This window comes from Prenolepis imparis, unplaced genomic scaffold (genome assembly GCF_030444845.1).
Source record: "Prenolepis imparis isolate NDT839.2.m4 unplaced genomic scaffold, iyPreImpa1.0 SCAF_7, whole genome shotgun sequence".
NCBI classification, from domain to species: domain Eukaryota; kingdom Metazoa; phylum Arthropoda; class Insecta; order Hymenoptera; family Formicidae; genus Prenolepis; species Prenolepis imparis.
The window spans coordinates 7,095,264-7,114,027 of record NW_028141165.1 but is presented as its reverse complement, the minus strand read 5'-3'; the positions used below and the strand labels follow the sequence as shown (position 1 = coordinate 7,114,027).

Below are 18,764 nucleotides of genomic sequence, written 5' to 3'. Positions count from 1 at the left end.
CAGAAAGTTATCTATATTCATTGAAATAAATAGCCACCCTCCTCCATTTGCATTTGTTATGAAATTAATTATTAAACAATTTTTTTATTAGTTATTTCATCATTTACCTATTCTAATACATTTCAAGATTTTTTTATTTGATCTTGAGAACAATTTTTTATTTATCATAATATTTGCCTCTTCCAAACAAATATTGGTTTTTTAAAACATTTTTGTAGCATCAAAAACAAATAAGATATTTAAATAAGGTGTTTAGATGGACACCTTGTACATTATATGCACAAAACGGAAATAGAAATTAATATTTTGTATTTGTCTCAATTATCTAATGTAATATCTTTTATTTAAATATGCAAATTAATTTTAGAACTGTTTTATATAAATAAATGTATAAATAAATAATTTATACATTTGTTAAATGAGAATGATAAATACCAGTAAATATAAAAACATATAATCTTTTCCCTTGTTTATTCCTTTTAAATTACAAAAATATTTGCGACATTTCCGTGCAAGAATACTTCATCACATTTTTTATTAATAAATAGTGACTTTTTTTGTAATATTGTAAACGTATAAAACTCGCAAGGACAGTCTTAAGACTTTTATATATTCCATTTTTGAAAATGAATAAAAAAAGTTACAAATTTCCTCTCCCCTCTTTACAAGATATGAATACTATGTAAAAAGAACATTAAAAAAAAATAATACATATACATATAGAAATATACATGGATAAAATATCTTAAAATTTTTGCGCATATTTTTATACGTTTAATATTATATTTGTAATTTTGTAACGAATATTCAAGAAAATTATTACATAGATGTTACTTCTGATAAGAAGTCTTCTGCCAATGAAATATCTTTATAATAAGTATATGTCATGTTGCGTTTTAGATTCTTTATTGATGAATGCCTAAAGTAACGTAAATTAATAATATAAATGAAACAATGTAACATTGTATTGTTTAAGTAAAAAAATGCATTGGAAAAAAACAAAAATTACTGAGGTTTAGTTGTACTCCTATATGAGACTTCATTCGGAGTTGTCTCTACCTTATGGCGTTTCCTTAATGTCATTGTATATTGTGACGGTGCTTCTGTATTTGTATTTAGCCGAGTAGTACGCATACGCTGCATAAAAAAAAATCGTAAATAATCTCTCTTAAAAATATATAACAAAAAGAAAAAATATATGACAAGAGAACTCAATTTTAAGAACTCAAATCAACTTTAACATTACTTTTGACGGAGGTATGTTATGCTCTTCTTCGCTAGACTCAGTTGATGAAAATGTCAAACTTTGTTTTACATGTTGTTTAATTTGGGATTTCCGACGTTTATTCGACTTATATACTCTTTTTGTGCTGTTTGTAACTGTAGTCTTAGGTGACTTGTTGGAAGATTGAGTTTTTCGAATAACGATTGTCTAAATTGAAAGTGATCATACATTTGTTAATAATATTTAGTGGAAATATTATATATATAATCGAGAGAGAGAAAATTTACCTGACTTTTGTTTGCACCAGGAGTCTCATTCGATGTGGATAACAGTTTTTCATCTTTTGATGTATTCTTGTAATTTATGTTCTGTTTCCTTTCTGTTTCTTCAGTATTCTATATTTCACAAAATGAAAAAAATGTGTAAATTTGTAGTAAATGCTATGAGAAATTATTGACACATTTCTGTGATTATAATTTATCAATATTTCTTTTGAAGTTATATTTACTGAAATTAATGATGATTCCTGTGAACTACCCGGGTTATAAACTAGATTGTTATCTTTCAAACTTATGCGTTCACCTGTATAGAAAATAATATTATAAATGTGTATGCTTTTAGATAGAGAGAGTTACCTATTTTCAATTCAGTACAAAAATATCTATTCTATTCTCTCTTTCTCTATCTCTCTCTCTTTTACCTGTCCAGTACGATAATACAGGTACAATTCTACGGCCTCTCGAACTAATAGATGTATTCAGCGAGTCCATTGATCCATTATTATTAAGTTTCTCTTTCATTTTCTGTTCACCTAAAAATTTCGTAGAAAACATGTAATCTTAATAAATCTATTAAAAATTAAAAAAATAGATATATATTAAGAAAATAACATACTGCTTTCCAACATTTTCCAAGTCAAACAAAATTGTTCAATGTTTGTAGGACATCCGTTACGACACTGTTTTGCAATTTCCTTAGGAATAACTAAAATAAAATAAAAATTATTAAAATTGCCAAATATTTGTATAACGCATTATTGTTATCAGATTTTGATTAGATATTCTACCGTGCTTATTGTCGTTCAAGCATCCAAGAAGTTTGTAGACTTCGTGATTCACCGTTTCGATCAGTGTGGCCGACAATCGCTTCAGCACAATGTCTGTCGTGAACTTCCTATGCACAATATGATCAAATTCGCTGTAAACAGAAGAAATACAATTTTTTTATATGCTCACATAATTATTAATTAATAAAAATTATCTGAATTTAAGAGTACTCTTACTTGAGCAATTTTCCTTCAAAAGTCAAGCCTAATTCAGATTTCGACTTCGCATGATATATTACTTTCGGCATCCACGCGCTCAGCACTTTGATATTATTTACAATTTCAAGCTCATTGCTTTCAGACTGTTCAATTGTTGGATTCGCCATCGGTTTCGTCAAATTTGTATTCGATTTATTTTTCTTATTCGTTGTCGGATAGATTTCTTTTTTATTATCGGTTTTCGATACGAATTTCTTCTTGTGAACTTCTTCCAGTGGCTGAATATTGGAGTATTGCTTGGCCTCTTCGTTCTCCACAATATTCACATCTGAACTTTGTAACTGCTCCGGTTTGGAATCTGCTTTTTTTATCTTTAACTTCAGGTTTACCGGCATCGAACTGATTATGTTAGGTTTGGCTTTCTTTGTCGCAATCTCGTTCTTTGGTTGTTCGATAAATTCTCTATGTTTTCTTCGAATGACAAAAGGCTTTTCAAAGTTATTATTATTCTCGCTACTGATCACAACAATGCCTTGATGCGGATTAGAGTGCAATGCTATCATATTTCCGTCTGTTTTCCGCGTATTTGTGCTTACAGTTGTAACATCAATATCAGAATCGTCAATATAATCGATATCCGCAACAAATTGCGAATGTGCATTTTCTTGAAGTCCACGCTGAACTTTCTGGTCCTTTGTAAAGACACTCGAGTAATCTCTTTGTGCCTCGAAAGCATTCAACAGTTGTTTATCTTGGATCGCAGGCTTATTTGCGCCATACACATCGCAATTATTCCTCTGGATTTCCGGATTGCTGCAAAAAATGTCCTTTTGTGATCTTTGCGCAATATGTACCGTCTCATGACATTTCTTCGTATTTATCGCTTTTACTTCGTCTGTACCAAGACAAGGTTTGTCGGAAGGTAAATTTTTCTTATTAGTGATTGGAGTTGCTACGTGAGGAGATTCAAACTCATCATCATACTCGATCCCTTTGGCGTTGCATTGTGAATTTGTCGGTTTCTTCTTCATTTTATGCTTGAATATTTTTCTGGACGCTTTTCTGGCATGCAAGACTCGTTCAATCGAGATTTTGGGTACGCCAGCGTAAATCTCGCTCTCTGACGATTCATCCGAATCATAGTTTTTATTCTGTTCTGGCCTAATATTTATTGGATTCGAATTAAAGTCACTTTTTATACTTTCACGTCTCAGGTCGGTGGAATACGTGTAATTTTTCTCTTGTTCTGTACTTGTTACTTCATTTCTAGACTTATTAGTATTCATACGATTGTCAGCGCACATAAGACTCGGCTGCAGAATCGTCTCCGACTTGGATGATGTTGTAGGATTCGCGGAAACCACCGAGTCATTACACTCCGATTTTGTTCTATAAGACACTACGTAGTCCATGCAATCAAACATCTCGATAATTTTCTTGACATAATTTGGAGAACAATTTTTGTCCATCAAATTGTTGATAATTATATTCAGTTTATCCTCACAGATGACATCTTTTAATTTATTTATTCCCCTGGAACTGTATACTGAATTTGTATCCAATTCAGTATTTTGTTTGTTATGCTCATCATATGCTAATTTTATATTTCTTGTTTGTACCATTGGAGTTGTATCTTTTTCAAAGTCAGAAATAAGAGGTTTTACAAATGAAGTATTTTCATTATTTTGGAAACTGCGAGTAGGACAATTATAATATTTTTCTTCCTTTTTTGAAGATTTGTCACTTGGAATTTCAGATTCAGTATGTCCAATCGATTTATAAGTTTTCGTAAGAATAGTATTACTATTTTTCGTATGTATGTAAGCCAATTCTGTTACTTCACTTTTTAAGTCATCATCACTATCAGTAATAGGGGTAGGCCAACGAAATGTAACTGGACATCCTCGGCTGACATATGTCCTCCATATCTGATAAACATTCTCCCAATCATCAGGAAAGCCATTATAAAATTTTCCGCGAATATAATCTGGTAATGCTGTATAAAAAATATAAGTTTTAAAATAAAAAAATAATATTTAATAAGTTAATATATTTTTTATTATTAATAAGTTATATATATTAAAATAACTTTATACAAATAATTACCATTTCTTTCATCAAAAATATTTCCCTGAAGATTATATTTATGCTTATATTTTGACTCAATACATGTCGCAGTATATCTTCTTATGATTGGTTTGCTATGTGCAACTTTTCCACTGTTACAAAAAATGTATATTAATTTTAAAAAAATGTTAATGTTTAAATTAACAACGTCTATAGTATATATTTACCATTCTAATGTTCCTTTAATTATTAATTCACAGTTATCATTCAACATAACTCTCCATCTTGAAAATATTCTGTTAATCTTTTGAGAATCGTTGGTAGGTGTTATTGGTGCAACAAAACAATCTTCTTTGTTAGTATTTGAATTAGTGGATATATAGCTAGCAGCATTCAAATTAAAAGTATTCACTATGGAAGACTGGATAGACCTATTAAGTGAACTTGATATTTCATAATTCTGCAATGTAGGACTTTTGTTTTGCGTTTCTTTAAAAGTGCGATAAACTGAATTTCTCATTGGAGGTGGCATAACATGTCGATCATCCTGTTTGATGCTGGATGTGGCTATTATTTCTTGATTGGTCTTATAATTTCTCTTTGTCAGGCACAAGTTTTTCAGATTATTACTGGAAGCTAAGACTTCGCTCTTAATCATAGAAGCTTGCATCGACGAAGGCACGCAACTGAAATTTGCAGTATCCATATTGATGGTAGAAATACTGGGCCAGTTTGGCAACATCTCTCTATTATGTACAATCTTGTTGTGTGCCTTTCTCAGTACAGCCAGTTTCAAGGAGCGTTCTTTCTTCTTGAAGTGCTCATTTATTTCAAAATCCTCGAATGTAATCTGTAATATAAAGTTCAAGATGTGACTTATAAACTTACTTATAAAGATGCAATGATACATTGAGATTAGAATAATATCTTCTGTACTTTACATTATTTTTATATACGTTACACTATAATGTATAAACTTACTTAGTTTGGTTACAATTATAAAGATGCAATGATATATTGAGATTAGGATATCTTCTGTAACTTTTTTTTTTACATTACACTCGTATACATACCTCAGCAGTATTATTAGCCATAAGATTTGAAATAACTGCGTTCTACGTTTGATTGACCAATTAGGATCAAATCTGCTCCGATTGATCAATCAAACGCTTTCAGTATTTACAGCACAATATAAATATCACGGAATGTGACGGAATAATATACACAGAATAATGTACACAGTAGGACACTGAATTTGTGAATTGTAAACACTTTTGACATTGCGGAGAAAAGAAGATTTGGAGGGAACAATAATAGTTTTTGTTTAATTACGGTTACGATTGATGGTTGAGGATTGTCCAATCCAAGCAAAACAACTTGTCAGCTGATTAATAAGATTTTTGAACTCACGCTGACAGTACGTCGTATTTTCGAACACGTCCTATAAAGGTGCCTTTTCATGCTGACGCTCGACGCTCATTTCTAGCGTCAAAAGACGTCACGTGACCAAAATTGACGAATTGGTATCTTTATTTTTGCTCACGTGACGTCTTTTGACGCTAAAAATGAGCGTCGAGCGTCAGCATGAAAAGGCACCTTAATGGCGCCCTAATATGAGATCCGGAATCCGGACTTGCATCATTTCCGGTTTCGTAGTCGAGCGAATCGCACGTGTTTAAGACGAAGGCATTTTTTTTCCTCCGATACCGGATTAAAAAAATATAAAGCAGGTGCTACCGTTTGTGAGATTGCATTTTTTTTCTACAGATAGATCCGTAGATCGATTATTATTAATATGGAGAACGGTAAACAAAAAACGAATGATTCTCCTCTGAACGGTGACGCCGCTGACGAGGTTAAAAACGTGGACGCTCATGATACAATTAATGCGGAGGAACAGACCGCGGAAGTTTCGCAGGCGATTAAGGCCGATGTAGAGGTATATATCATATTTTATAAGAAAATAATTCTTTTCCCACGAGGGAAGTAACTAAAAGCAAGTACCAACGTTTTTACACTTATATTTTTTTATATTAGACTACTGAAACCGTTGAGGGCAACGCAAGCCAGGAAGCTGAAGGAGAATCATCTACATCTGCAGAACTTCTAGAAAAGATCAAGAATCAAGTAGAGGTATATACACATATATATTTTTTTGTAAAAAAAAGATTATGCAAGTAACATCTATAAAAAAAATACAAACAAGGATTAATGTTTTATATTTCTACTTTTTTTCTTTTCTTTTACAGTATTACTTTGGTAATGTAAATATGCACCGGGATAAATTTCTCATCGAGCAAACAAAACTAGACGAAGGCTGGATTCCGATGACTGTTATGTTAAACTTTAAGCAGTTAGCCAGCCTTAGCAAAAACATAGATGTAATTCTGAAGGCTCTAGAAAAGAGTACTCTCATAGAAATATCTGAAGATAAAAAAAAGATACGCCGATCGCCAAATTGTCCTTTACCAGAATATAATGAGGAATATAGAAAGGCTCAAGAAGCCAGAACAGTTTATGTTAAGGGATTTCCATTAACTGATACAAATATTGATAAGCTAAAAGTATTTTTTGAACCATACAAGCCATTTGAAACAATTATTGTAAGTATATCTTTTTTTGCATTAGATTATTTGAAAATTTGAGAATCAAGAAGTGTATAGATATGGATATAAGAGCAAATATTAGAAATTATTATAAATATGTATAGATTTTTAAACTGGATTATCTTCTTACAGATGAGGAAATATCAAGATAATAAAGATAAACTTTATAAGTTTAAAGGATCTGTTTTTGTACAATTTGAAACTTTGGATGCTGCAAAAGCTTTCATGAATATAGAGTCTATAAAATATGAAAATACTGAATTAATACGAAAATGGGTGTAAGTAAAACTATATGTGTAGAGTTATTTATATATATTCTTTTAATTGTGTGATACATTTTTTCTTATATATGATTTGAATATAATTTTTACAGTACAGATTACAATATAGGAAAAGCTCAAGAGAAGGAGGAACGTAGAAAAAAGAAAGCTGACTCTAAATCGAAGAAATCAGCTATTGTAAGTGAAGAAAACAAATAGAAAATATATATGATCTTTAATATAAATTAAATTAAATTAAATTTTTTAAATTGTGGTATGTTTAACATGCTTAGGCGGAAGGAAAGGAAGATGAGACTGATACAACGGATCAAAAATCAACGGAAACAGATACTACTAATACAGATATTACATTGCCAAAAGGTTCAATTATTTTCTTTTCTGGTGTTTCTAAGATATGTACGAGGGAAGATATAAAAGAATGTTTAGACAAATATGATGCTGATATTGCATACATTGACTTTCGAAGAGGGAATACGGAAGGATGGATACGTCTGCAAGGAGAAAATGCTGCTAAATCTTTGGTAGAAAAGATAAATGAAGACAAGGTGAGAAATTACTACAATTTTTTGGATTGTGCGTTTAGAATTGCAATAATTGAGCATAACAAATGAATTGTATTTCAAGATGAAAATCCGCGATGCTGAAGTTACGTGGAAAGTTCTTGAAGGTGAGGAGGAAGACAAATACCTAACAAAAACGATGGAAGATATGTTAGCTTCGAAAAAGAAATATAGCAGAGGGAAACGCGGTAAGAAAGGTAAAAATCGTTCAACTTTGAAAATTTTATAATTATCGATTATATATATAAATATATACATATACATATAATGATGCTATTGCCATGCTAATACCGAGAAATCATATATTTGGATTTCGCTGAGTTAAACTCTTTAAATTACTGAATTCTCTATATGATAATAAAAGGTCTCACAATTTAAAGAAATAGATACTAACTTTTTTTGTGTGTTTAAAGGACGTAACGCGCGAGGAGGAGGAAAGAAAAGAAATCATAGTCCCTCTCCTAACGTTCCAGCTAAGAAGAATAAGATCGATTCATCGCAGGACTCTTAAGGTATACTATGTATATTACACTGTATTTTCAATATATTGACAAGTTGTAGAAAAAGAATACTGAATTATGTTTAGTATAAGTTATTATATAATTAGAAGTCGATCTATTTTAAATATATGTAAATTTGTTTTTTTTTTTTATTACATTTCGTCCGTTGATGTATATTATGCATATATGTTGAAAATATAGTTTTGTCTATATTTGTCACATAATATTCGTTTAGTTAATATTTCATGTTAATTAGAAGTTCAACGAACGATATGACTGATAAATAAAAATCACGAATATCTTTTATAAATTTGCATTTATTGTTGTACAGTGAAATTTACAAATCGATTTTCTAGACTATAACACGCATTTAAATTTCACTGCCGTCTTTTACGTGCGCGATACTACCTTCACGCGAGTATCACAACATGTCATCAAATATCAGATCATTCGCGAATAATTACTTTGAAAAATTACACGCAATAACGTACACACGTATTTAAAATTATTGTAATCGACAATATGATTTTACGCGACACCGAGTCTGTGCGCATATTACGCTACATGGTATTCTTAATTACAGGTTTATTAATTCTTAATCGTATCGATACATATGTATAACTTCATGCCGAGGAAGTCGTATATGCGATTGATCAAACGAATTACTTTTTACCTTATTACTTTAAACAGTCTCTTGATTTTTAATGATCTTGAAACTCGCTTACGCGGCGCATTCTAAGTGGAAAAGATTGCGTGGTTCTTTTTTATTTTTCATACAGGATAATTTGTGAATTGCGTTAGAAAATTCAGTTCTCATAAAGCGTTATCATTATATATATACTGAATGAATTTCAGGCTTGTGATTTTATCATAAGTTTAAAAATTAAGATATAAATAAAATACAAACTCTTATGTCTTTCAGCAATTTTTATGCGAGTAAAAATCTATATCAATGATCGCGTCCGTAATATTCTTCGCTTTTTTATTTTGGCTGAATTTTTTTTTATATTTGATACTATTTATAATATCGTATTACATCCATTATACATCTTGAAAAGTGCATTTTATTTTCTCGCGCAGATTTAACTGATGTACACGAAAATGACGAAGATGACTTAAAACTTAATATCTTTGTAAAGTCAGACGGGTACACAAGAATAAGGTCATGAATATTAATTCGAGATTAAAGACTTTCTACAAAGATAAAATGTATCTCTGCAAACACGAGCGCGATCACGTCTTAGGATACTTGGTCGTGAAAGAGAGAGAAAGAGAGAGGAAGTTCTATACAAATCTTCGATAATTTTAACTTTACTTTAAGAGAAATAACTTTTTTTGTTTCATTAATTACATTTTTGAGCACATCCTATCTCAGTGATAATATCGGTTCGGAAAGGCCGCCATATACAAAGGATTTATTAATATTGTTTATAAAGTTTACATTTAAAAAATGTCTGTCTCATCAACAGAAAGCTCGTATCAACGCATTTGTATATCTCTCCACCTTTATAAACAATTTCAACTTAAAATTAAAAATTTTCAACAATTTTAACTCTCGCTTAAAATTAAAAATTTTGCAAGCAACTCGTGAAGATAAAAAGACTTATAATTAAGACATAAGAACCGTAGAACAGTTATAAAACTGTATTGTTTAATTATAAATCAACAATTTTAAAGTTTAAAGAAAAATAACAATTTAAAATTTTTAATTTAGACAATATGAATATATTAATATCTCAATATAATTCCTTTTTAATTATATTTCAACAATATTTGTATTATATAAACTCTTGTATATAATTTTCTATAATTCGCAAGATGGAGAATATGCAAAAAAAAAAAAAAAAAAAAAACAAGAGAAGAAATTGTGTTTTATGAGCGTCTCTATATTTTGTGGACATTATCAAGAATTCTAGTCGTGATTCCGATACTCGCGATTGTCAGACTATCTCTATCAGAAGAACACTCGACGGAAAATCCAGTTCACTCGAAGGTCACTCAAAAGTCATATAGCCGTTCTACGGCTTGCACTCGCGACTGCGCACTCGGAAAATTGCGTCTTTCGCTCGAGTAAATTTCGCGAGATTTATTAAACTGTCTCTCTTTGGCAGAATCGAAATTATACGCGCGATCAAAAGGTGCAACTGGAGAGAGCGCTGTCGCAGTCTTAAGCAAAGGCGGAGTACAGATGAAGACTCGCAGTTAAGGGCAAAACTTTCACCTCGTATCCGTCTCTTGCTTGCGAATATCGGACGCGATTAAGCGTCCGATCCGTTTGATCCATTTCGAATCGAGTGTCTCCTCCTTTCAATTGATGCTTCACAAAGCAGTCGACGATGGTATGCGATGGTATGCGAATCGTGTACGTGACTTTGGTATTTCGATCGTTTCGAGAGAGAGAGAGAGAGAGAGAGAGAGCAATCTCAAACCGAAGTCACGGAAATTACTGTGCACCGATCCGCGCACGTATGATTGCTTTTTAGTTACAGATATCTCCCCGAATTTTCGCGCACTATAAAGTTAAATTAAACGTTTTTCGCCCGTGATAATTCTGCGGAAAGCGATCTTTGTGATATCGAAGATATTGATACGTTTCCTGTATTGTAATGATGTATATATAAGGCCACACCTATTTTCTAATCTTTAAAAGAGAATCAGAATTTTATATTCCGATGTGAATTGAGAGAGAATGGCTAGGAAACGTTTATCGACATCTTCAGTTGTAACAAAAAAATCATTGAATAGGAAATTCTTTGAGCGTCTCAAGTATATATATTTAAATATAGCTACGCGAATTATGATGTGTATTTTAGAAGTCGCTGAATATTTTCCTAAGACAGGAACCCGGGAAAAAAGTCCATATAAAATACAAATATACATAATTATATCTAAATGTCTAGATATTTTCTTGCTCTTGTATATAATCTTTGTTCGTATAGACGGGAAAAATGATAAGAACAATAATTGAAAAATAATTAGAATAAGTTTTGTTTTTTTTTTTAGAAAAAATGAACTAAAGAAATGAGAAAAACTTGCTCTTATATATAATTATACAGGATGGGCCAAATAAAGTGTTATAAGCTGTTTTTTTTTCCGAAATCATTATTAAATGTTGAAACTAATAATTTCGGTAAAAACAGCTTGTCAAAACACTTTATTTAGCTGATCTTGTATATGTGAGCAATTTTTTTATATAATTATATATAATATATATTATATAATATAATTATATAATTTAATTAATATATAATATAATTCATTTCTTTTTTATTTCTTCAATTTTTTTTCTCTAAAAAATGTGCGAAAATTATTCTTCCAATTATATTTTTTAATTATTCTTATTATTTTTTTCCTATGTATACGGACAGAGATTGCAAAGAGATAAAAGAAAGAAAAACATATATGGACATATTTTATATACAAATAAATTGTATAATTATATATATAATTATATATTGTATAATATATATAATTATATTGTATAATTATATATATATTTATATTTAATTAAAAATTGATTTTTTCGAGAAAAGAACGCTGTCTGTGTGCTTATAAGTAACAACTACTTCGTACAATCCATGTTTTATATCAGTCGTAATGAGCACGTGCAATCTTATGTTTCCACCAATATAACGAACATCAGCAGTAATGTCTTCTAAGTAGCAACAGTGTCAGACGCAGTTTAATAATAATAATTCAGTGGTGCGATCACATTATAATCAGCCATGTCGCGGCACTGCACTGCAAGTAGTAACGGTCGACAACAATGTCGAAGACATTTCCAGTAGTAATATCCCATTGCAATCGGACATATAATTCCAATTGCACGAGTATTTGAAATCACAATCCGCAAAAGGTTCCATAGCAAGGTTTTTCGCCGATTTTTTTTTTTTTTTTGTTACACACGTAATCGCGATAAACAAGACCTTTCCTTTTACTAAGTCAGGCCAATTCTGTTCATCTTCGCTAATGAAAAATGAGAGAACGTCATTCAAAATCTAGACTCTGCCGCGGTGACCTTCTCCGTGTCTACAAATGTCACTCGTTTCATTTTTGAGTTGCCCTCTAGGGGCAACCCCTAATGCTATACGGATATCTCTTGTATCTGCACACGTTTCTTGATGGTATTAGTATTACCGGCAGTGGTGCTGAGTGAGCTGGTGGTTCTGGCGGGCGGTCTCGGCGGATATGAGTCCTTGCTGGTCCCATGACCGGATCCTCTCGGCTCCTTTCTATTTGATTGATCGCTATCAGGACTGCCCTGGGACTGCACGAGCTGTTGCTGATGCTGTTCCTGGATGGAGGGACTTCTCGCGAGTGTAGTGTACGAAGGTGGCGGCTCCTGAGCGGATCGTGTATTCTCGGAAGGCTTCATGGACGTCCTGGTGGTCATCGGCAGGGATTCCTGTCCGTTCGGTCTGCAGTCCATGGCGGCGCGTTTCTTGTCGCGATCACGTTGATAGTAGATTCCAGCAAAGATCAGCATGTTTAACACCAGGAGGATGCAGCCGACACCCACGGTGATCGCCAGAGCAGTAGTGGTGCTGTAGTAGTGACGAGATGCCAGTCTCTGCAGCAACTCGGCGTCGTCCTCGGAATCGTCCAGGATCGGCGTGATGTCCTCGTTGAGGCTGTCATCATTGGTAGACGTGCTGCAGGCAGTGGTCGAGGAAGCGCTCGTTCGCGTTGTGCCTGTCAGCGGCAGTGGCGTGTACCATTCATCTCGAACCGATCCTGAATATATAATGGAAGAGATTCATCAAGTATATTAATAACTGAGAGAATAAAGAATTTTTTTTTTTATTTTATTTCAAAAAAGATCTATGATCATACCTGCGTAATAATGATCGCCTCGTTCCCTGAAATGATGATGCCGCATGGAAACGTCATCGTCACCAGGACGATGAAGCTGCGGTATCAAGTTAAGCCACACTGCCATTTTATGACCACGATAATGGCTCTTCATTTTTGGCTTTAATGCTGAAATAAATATTTGACGATTAAGGATATATTTTCTTGCTTTTTCAATAGGTATCCGTAGAAAAATTTATAGATATAAAGATATTTATATATATATAATTATATTAACTATTTTATATTACTAGAACAGCACAAGCGCTTCTCGATTTTGTATAAAAAAGAATGATATTTTTATATAAAGTTTGTTTAAACTTAATTAATATTTTTTAACAGAAATCAGCTGATTAAAGCGTTAATTTGATAATTAAATTTTAAAATAAAAATATGTTATAAAAATTTAAATATGTTTTAAATAAAATGTTATATAGTACTTTAAACTCGATTAATATTTTTTGACAGTTATCAGCTGATTTCTGTCACAAAAATATATTATATTTTATATTATTATATTTATATTTTATTATATAACATTATATTTTGACAGGGTATATACCTATATATATATGCTGTTTATACTTGTTATTTATCTGTTATTAATACGTATTACACTTTTATTAACGATTTATGGAATTGTTTTCTCCAATTGCTTTCATTATTTTTTTATCTACTTTTATTTTTAAAATTTTACATCGTCAAATTATATATAATTATAATATTTTTATTTCATTATATTATTTTATTATACAGAAATGTATTCTTCGTATTCGTATATTAGAATAAGATGAGAAAACTTTTTTTATAAAACAAAGCAGCTCGCTAATTTATAATTGATAAAAAACATTCTAATAATTTAAAGAAACATATAAACTTTATTATATTACTTTCTTTTCTTTTCCTTCTTTTTTGTTTATTATATTTATTTCTCTGTGTATTCCACACTTTTTCTTATTCTCCTCTATTTTCTCCTTTTTCTCATTTTTATAATATAGACCACTTTTTATTAAACATTAAATTTATAAAAGAATGATGTAACAAAGAGTTACTTTCGTTGATTATTATGTTTCTTTGAATTATCGGAATGTTTTATGTTAATTGTTTTAAAAAATTATATAACTAATAATTATAGTTATAATGCATATATGTACAATAATATATTTCGATTAAAATGATAGAAGGGTGTGCCTATTAATATTAATTAATTTAACGCTCCCGAGTTGAATGAACATTAAAGCATCCGTTTATATAATTATTCTCAGGGAATAAAACTCTTCATCCGCATTTCACCAAAGAGAAGATTGTACATTACACGTAATTAAACTCTTAGAGAAACTTTTAAAGAGCGCTAAGGTACACGGGCAGACAGAGTGTCCCCGGACTATACACAATCAAACTTCCGAAGAAAGAACTTTTTTTTTAGAGGGAAGGGTAAAGGGAAATTTAAAAAAAAGTCGCGACATTCCGGAAACGCGGGGGCTCTGCAACTGCGGAAAATTAAATTTATCGAAAAATAACCGAGAGAGAAAGAAACACTCAAACACTCGTGTTTCTCGAAAGCTTACCTATCGTGAGATACTGCTGAGAGCCTGTCTCATATTGTTCCCAGGTGAGGCCGCGGAATCGCGTTTTCTCTTTCGGCGTGCCATAGTCAACCGACTCGATCTTGTGCGGCTCGTTCGGGTTACCGGTCTTGGCGAAATTGGTGAAGAAAGTGAGGACGGCCTCCGCAACGCCCTGGTCTTGTCGGGAATAATTCCGTGGGAAGAAAGCCCCGCCTGACACCAGCGGTAGCCCGAAAATGTATGGTATGTCTTCCCCACGAACGCTCCCCAGCCGCTGCAAGAAAGATTAATCCCGCTTACGAGAATCAGCGGTACAACTGATAATAATAATAATCGTACGAGCATGATTTCTGGAAAGAATATTATTTCCGGGACCTCCAATTTGATCGGTTTGTTTGATAGATTTTTTTACCGAGAAAAAGAATTTACGACATTCTTCTTCTGATAAAAAATCCTATGAAAATGATCTATCAAATTGAGGGATCCCGGAAATAATTAATTGTTGCTTGATTTCTCTTCACGCATATTTCCAGAAGTGCGAACTTCTGTAATTTACGACACTCGCGTGTAATTTACGTAATTTCTAATTCATGACAATTGTTACAATATTATCGGTTATTTATGAATGTTGTATTTATTGATGATATATTAATAGAGCATTAATTAATTATCAGAGTCTGTAATTAGTAGAATTTATAGATAATTAATAGAATCGACAATGAGCAGAGATCGGTCGAGAATTGTTATTCGGAGTATGTTTTTCGTTGTATAATTTCCAACAGCGAAATTCACCGTCATGTGTTTGTGCGCCCCTAGTTTGTATTTTATTCCCAATTCTCATTAACACGCGCGAAACGCGAGAGGGAAAGAATGTCAGACGAAGTGGCAGGCGATTAACAATTCAAATAAATTCGTCGCATTAGCATTCAGTGTTCTTGATATCGCCTTCTTATCTCTCGTCGGAGTGGCTTTTTCTGCCTTTATGTGTCTCGGCTAATTCGCTCTTCTTCTTTACGTCTATGGCAAAGTAAACCCGATGCGAATAACGCGACGACGCGTTTGTGACGTGGACACTACCGCGAATGTGAACTTATTAAAGAAGGAATCTTTCACTCGGCACTTAATTAAATTTCATTTTGCACACACGTACGCATAACGTTGATGCTCTGAATCGCTCTGTTAACTATGCTTTCTCCGCTTCGCCGGATCGAGATTAAATAACTTTTGGTGCAATTTTCGTGTCTCTACATCGTGTTCCTAAATGTCGTGTCGGAAGGATATCATGAGAAATTTTTGCGTTCTCACCCCGTCATAGAGATTTTATTCTCCTCAAATATATGTCGTATAATATCGCGCAATATATTCCATACTACTTTTTCCTCTAAAATTGAAAACGTCAATCTGTTTTTTTCCGTCGCGAATGCTTAATGCAGGTCGCTTGGCAGCGATCTTAAAAATTAGCCGACAACAATTTCATTTTCGTCCTCCCCAATATTATTACGTCAAGGGTGACAAATCTCTGTCATTTTCGAGATAAAATGCGAACACGGTGCGTCCAGATCGCCCGTGGCATTTTATTAAATCAGTGTCTTCATCGTGAAGTCATGGCCAGCGGTTACCAGCCGAATATAGATCCAGCTCCGAACAGAGTGAGACGGATGAGCGCGCCACAAGGACGTAGGAAGATCGAGAGAGCGTGTCAGGAAAGGGGTTGAACGGGTTGCTTCCTTAACTGAGAGTGCCGGCGGGCTACTAGGTGTCGAGGACGAACACGTTAGTCTCTCTTCGGGACGTCAAGTTAATGGAGTTAACTCAGACTTAAGCAGGGCCTCTGTCTCTCTCTTCGTTGCTTACTCGTTCAACCCGTTTCGCTGATAGTGGCCACCTCCGAGCTATATCGTTTTAGTATAGAGAAAAATCGTTGTCTCGAAATGCATTGTGTATCGATAACGTTAAATCGCACAATTTCCCGCTATATATCTCGCTGCAATTTTTTGTTCCTTTAGAAATCATTTACATGTCTCTACCCTTTTCGTTGTTACGCCGAAAAAAAAATTCTCGAAGAGGATTGCATATTATAAAATTCATCTTAAGATATTCTTAAGTGTTTCTAGAACAACTGTCTAAAACTAAGAATATATTCTTTATTAATAACAGTCACACATATATTTTTTTATGCGGACCGTTCTTTTGGCGTATTCACTGTTGTATATTGTTTTAGTTTATTAGAAGAATGGATGAAGTTAAGTGATTCGAAAAAGAAGCTTTGAGCGATTTAAGAGAAGTGTTCACGAGTAATGTGTAACATAATTTAATTCAATCGTTCAGGATTTAGGAGTCAGATCTCGCCTTATGCTCGATCTATATATACTATGCCTGTTTTTTTATGATTTTTCTTTGTTGTAAAATAATATAAAAATAAATTCCATTTCTCGTTTTTTTATAAATTAAAAATATCTGATTCTAATCTGATGCCGATTTTAGAACAGGAATTTTACTTTTTGAGAATATTTTTTTTTAGAACAGGAACTTATTTTAAAAATAAGTGGGAAATTTTTAAAATGAGAATATAATTTTTTCAATGTAATCTATTGTACTTGAAAAAACTGTGTCGAAAAAAATGCGCTATTTAAAATAAATATAGAATAAAAAATATAAAACTTTAAGACTTCCTTAGCTAAATAATATCGAGTCATCAATTACTTTACCTGCACATAGCCGTTGTCCTTGGACTGATGATTAAAGTGATAAAAATATGTTTTAGCGCCCCGTCTGGCATGATAGAAGGCGATCCTCATGAGCGGCGCGACCGTATGACCGTCGCTCAACGCCTCCATAGTCGAGTCCCGTATTATGATGGGATGGAGCACCGGCTTATCCCAGTCTGTGTACTCGTTCCTCACCGCCGAAAAGATCTCGTTCAAATGGTAGACGTAGGCGTTGCGGATGAAGGTGCGCAGAATGCGATTACGGTGATCCTCCTCGAAGCCATACTGAATGTCGTTGGCGTTGAAGTCGAGGTTGGACTCGGTCGTGGAGACCCCTAAGATCACCGGCACCTTGATAAAAGCGTCGCTCGCGCGTTCCATGTCCAGACCTGGATCGGGATTGTTTTGGTCCACCGGCAGACTGGGCCCGATGCGAGGCACAAATCTGTAAAAGTATGCATCACATGGGATTTATCGCATTACGTTGCGATGATAAATCGATACAACAAGCAGGTATCAGGTCGATGAAGCGAGAGCTATTAACCGCACTGCGACGCAATGGTAATCCGATAATAATTTACCGCCCGCTGTGATTATCCTTCAATTAGTAGTATCGCGTTTATTTGGTGGGCTCGCGATAAATATATTCTCAAACGCGATGTGAGAAATTTAATCCCATAAACGCAAATAATACGAATAACGATCAAGTGTCTAATTTTTGGTTTCAATTTTTTTTCGCGACTTTTTGAACGTAACTCGATTAATTGCATTTCTTTTTACAGACGCATAAATGTGGCAATTCATTAACTTTAGAATATTTTTGAATATTGCTTTGACAGTCTATTACATAATTCATTAAAGGGAGAAAAGAAATCGCAGCTGTATAAAATTATTATAAATTTGTAGCCTAGTAGATAATTACAGCTGCGCATTGACTAAATGTCACTTTTTCAACGTATCAATCATATTTCTTGAATTTTTTACAATTCAGCATTTTCCACTTTTCATCGAAACACATAACTCCAATATTCAGGCGATGAATACGAATCCCGCAATATATATGGCAAACGCGATTCCACGAGGCAATATTTATTACATCGGCATGTGCTATCATAAATAAAAAGATGAAAAAGA

At 33.0% G+C, this 18,764-nt stretch overlaps 3 protein-coding genes across 7 annotated transcripts in view; 1 reads left to right on the top strand and 2 right to left on the bottom strand.

The window, feature by feature from the left end:
- Window positions 1-475: 475 nt before the first annotated feature.
- Window positions 476-5,924, bottom strand: LOC145938507 (uncharacterized). Of its 3 annotated transcripts, none has more exons than XM_083042198.1 (12): window positions 5,630-5,924; window positions 4,784-5,406; window positions 4,596-4,708; window positions 2,508-4,485; window positions 2,292-2,422; window positions 2,120-2,209; window positions 1,926-2,036; window positions 1,734-1,807; window positions 1,513-1,620; window positions 1,247-1,432; window positions 1,010-1,137; window positions 476-919 (listed from the first exon to the last, which is right to left on the bottom strand). In XM_083042198.1, the coding sequence occupies exons 1-12, from the start codon at window positions 5,648-5,650 to the stop codon at window positions 820-822; spliced, it is 3,663 nt and encodes a 1,220-aa protein (XP_082898324.1). In that variant the 5' UTR covers window positions 5,651-5,924; the 3' UTR covers window positions 476-819. The 3 variants fall into 3 exon arrangements, with proteins under 3 accessions (XP_082898324.1, XP_082898326.1, XP_082898325.1); XM_083042200.1 differs by having other exon boundaries at window positions 477-919; window positions 5,538-5,924; XM_083042199.1 differs by having other exon boundaries at window positions 890-1,137; window positions 5,630-5,923.
- Window positions 5,925-6,206: 282 nt separating this feature from the next.
- La (La autoantigen-like) lies at window positions 6,207-14,985 on the top strand. 2 transcript variants are annotated; one of them, XM_083041492.1, is made up of 9 exons: window positions 6,207-6,495; window positions 6,594-6,689; window positions 6,806-7,159; window positions 7,295-7,440; window positions 7,536-7,620; window positions 7,716-7,988; window positions 8,068-8,200; window positions 8,417-8,515; window positions 14,967-14,985. In XM_083041492.1, exons 1-8 carry the CDS (start codon window positions 6,352-6,354, stop codon window positions 8,512-8,514), a joined length of 1,329 nt encoding a protein of 442 aa, XP_082897618.1. In that variant the 5' UTR covers window positions 6,207-6,351; the 3' UTR covers window position 8,515; window positions 14,967-14,985. The 2 variants fall into 2 exon arrangements, with proteins under 2 accessions (XP_082897618.1, XP_082897619.1); XM_083041493.1 differs by lacking the exon at window positions 14,967-14,985 and having other exon boundaries at window positions 8,417-10,093.
- The window catches only part of Nlg-5 (neuroligin 5), a 104,710-nt gene continuing 97,806 nt past the window's right edge, over window positions 11,861-18,764 (bottom strand). For both annotated transcript variants that reach the window (XM_083041489.1, XM_083041490.1), the window contains 4 exons: window positions 17,631-18,075; window positions 14,923-15,196; window positions 13,337-13,483; window positions 11,861-13,237 (listed from right to left, as the gene is read on the bottom strand). In XM_083041489.1, the coding sequence (XP_082897615.1) occupies window positions 12,588-13,237; window positions 13,337-13,483; window positions 14,923-15,196; window positions 17,631-18,075 (1,516 nt within the window). In that variant the 3' untranslated portion in view covers window positions 11,861-12,587. The remainder of the gene's footprint in view (window positions 13,238-13,336; window positions 13,484-14,922; window positions 15,197-17,630; window positions 18,076-18,764) is intronic.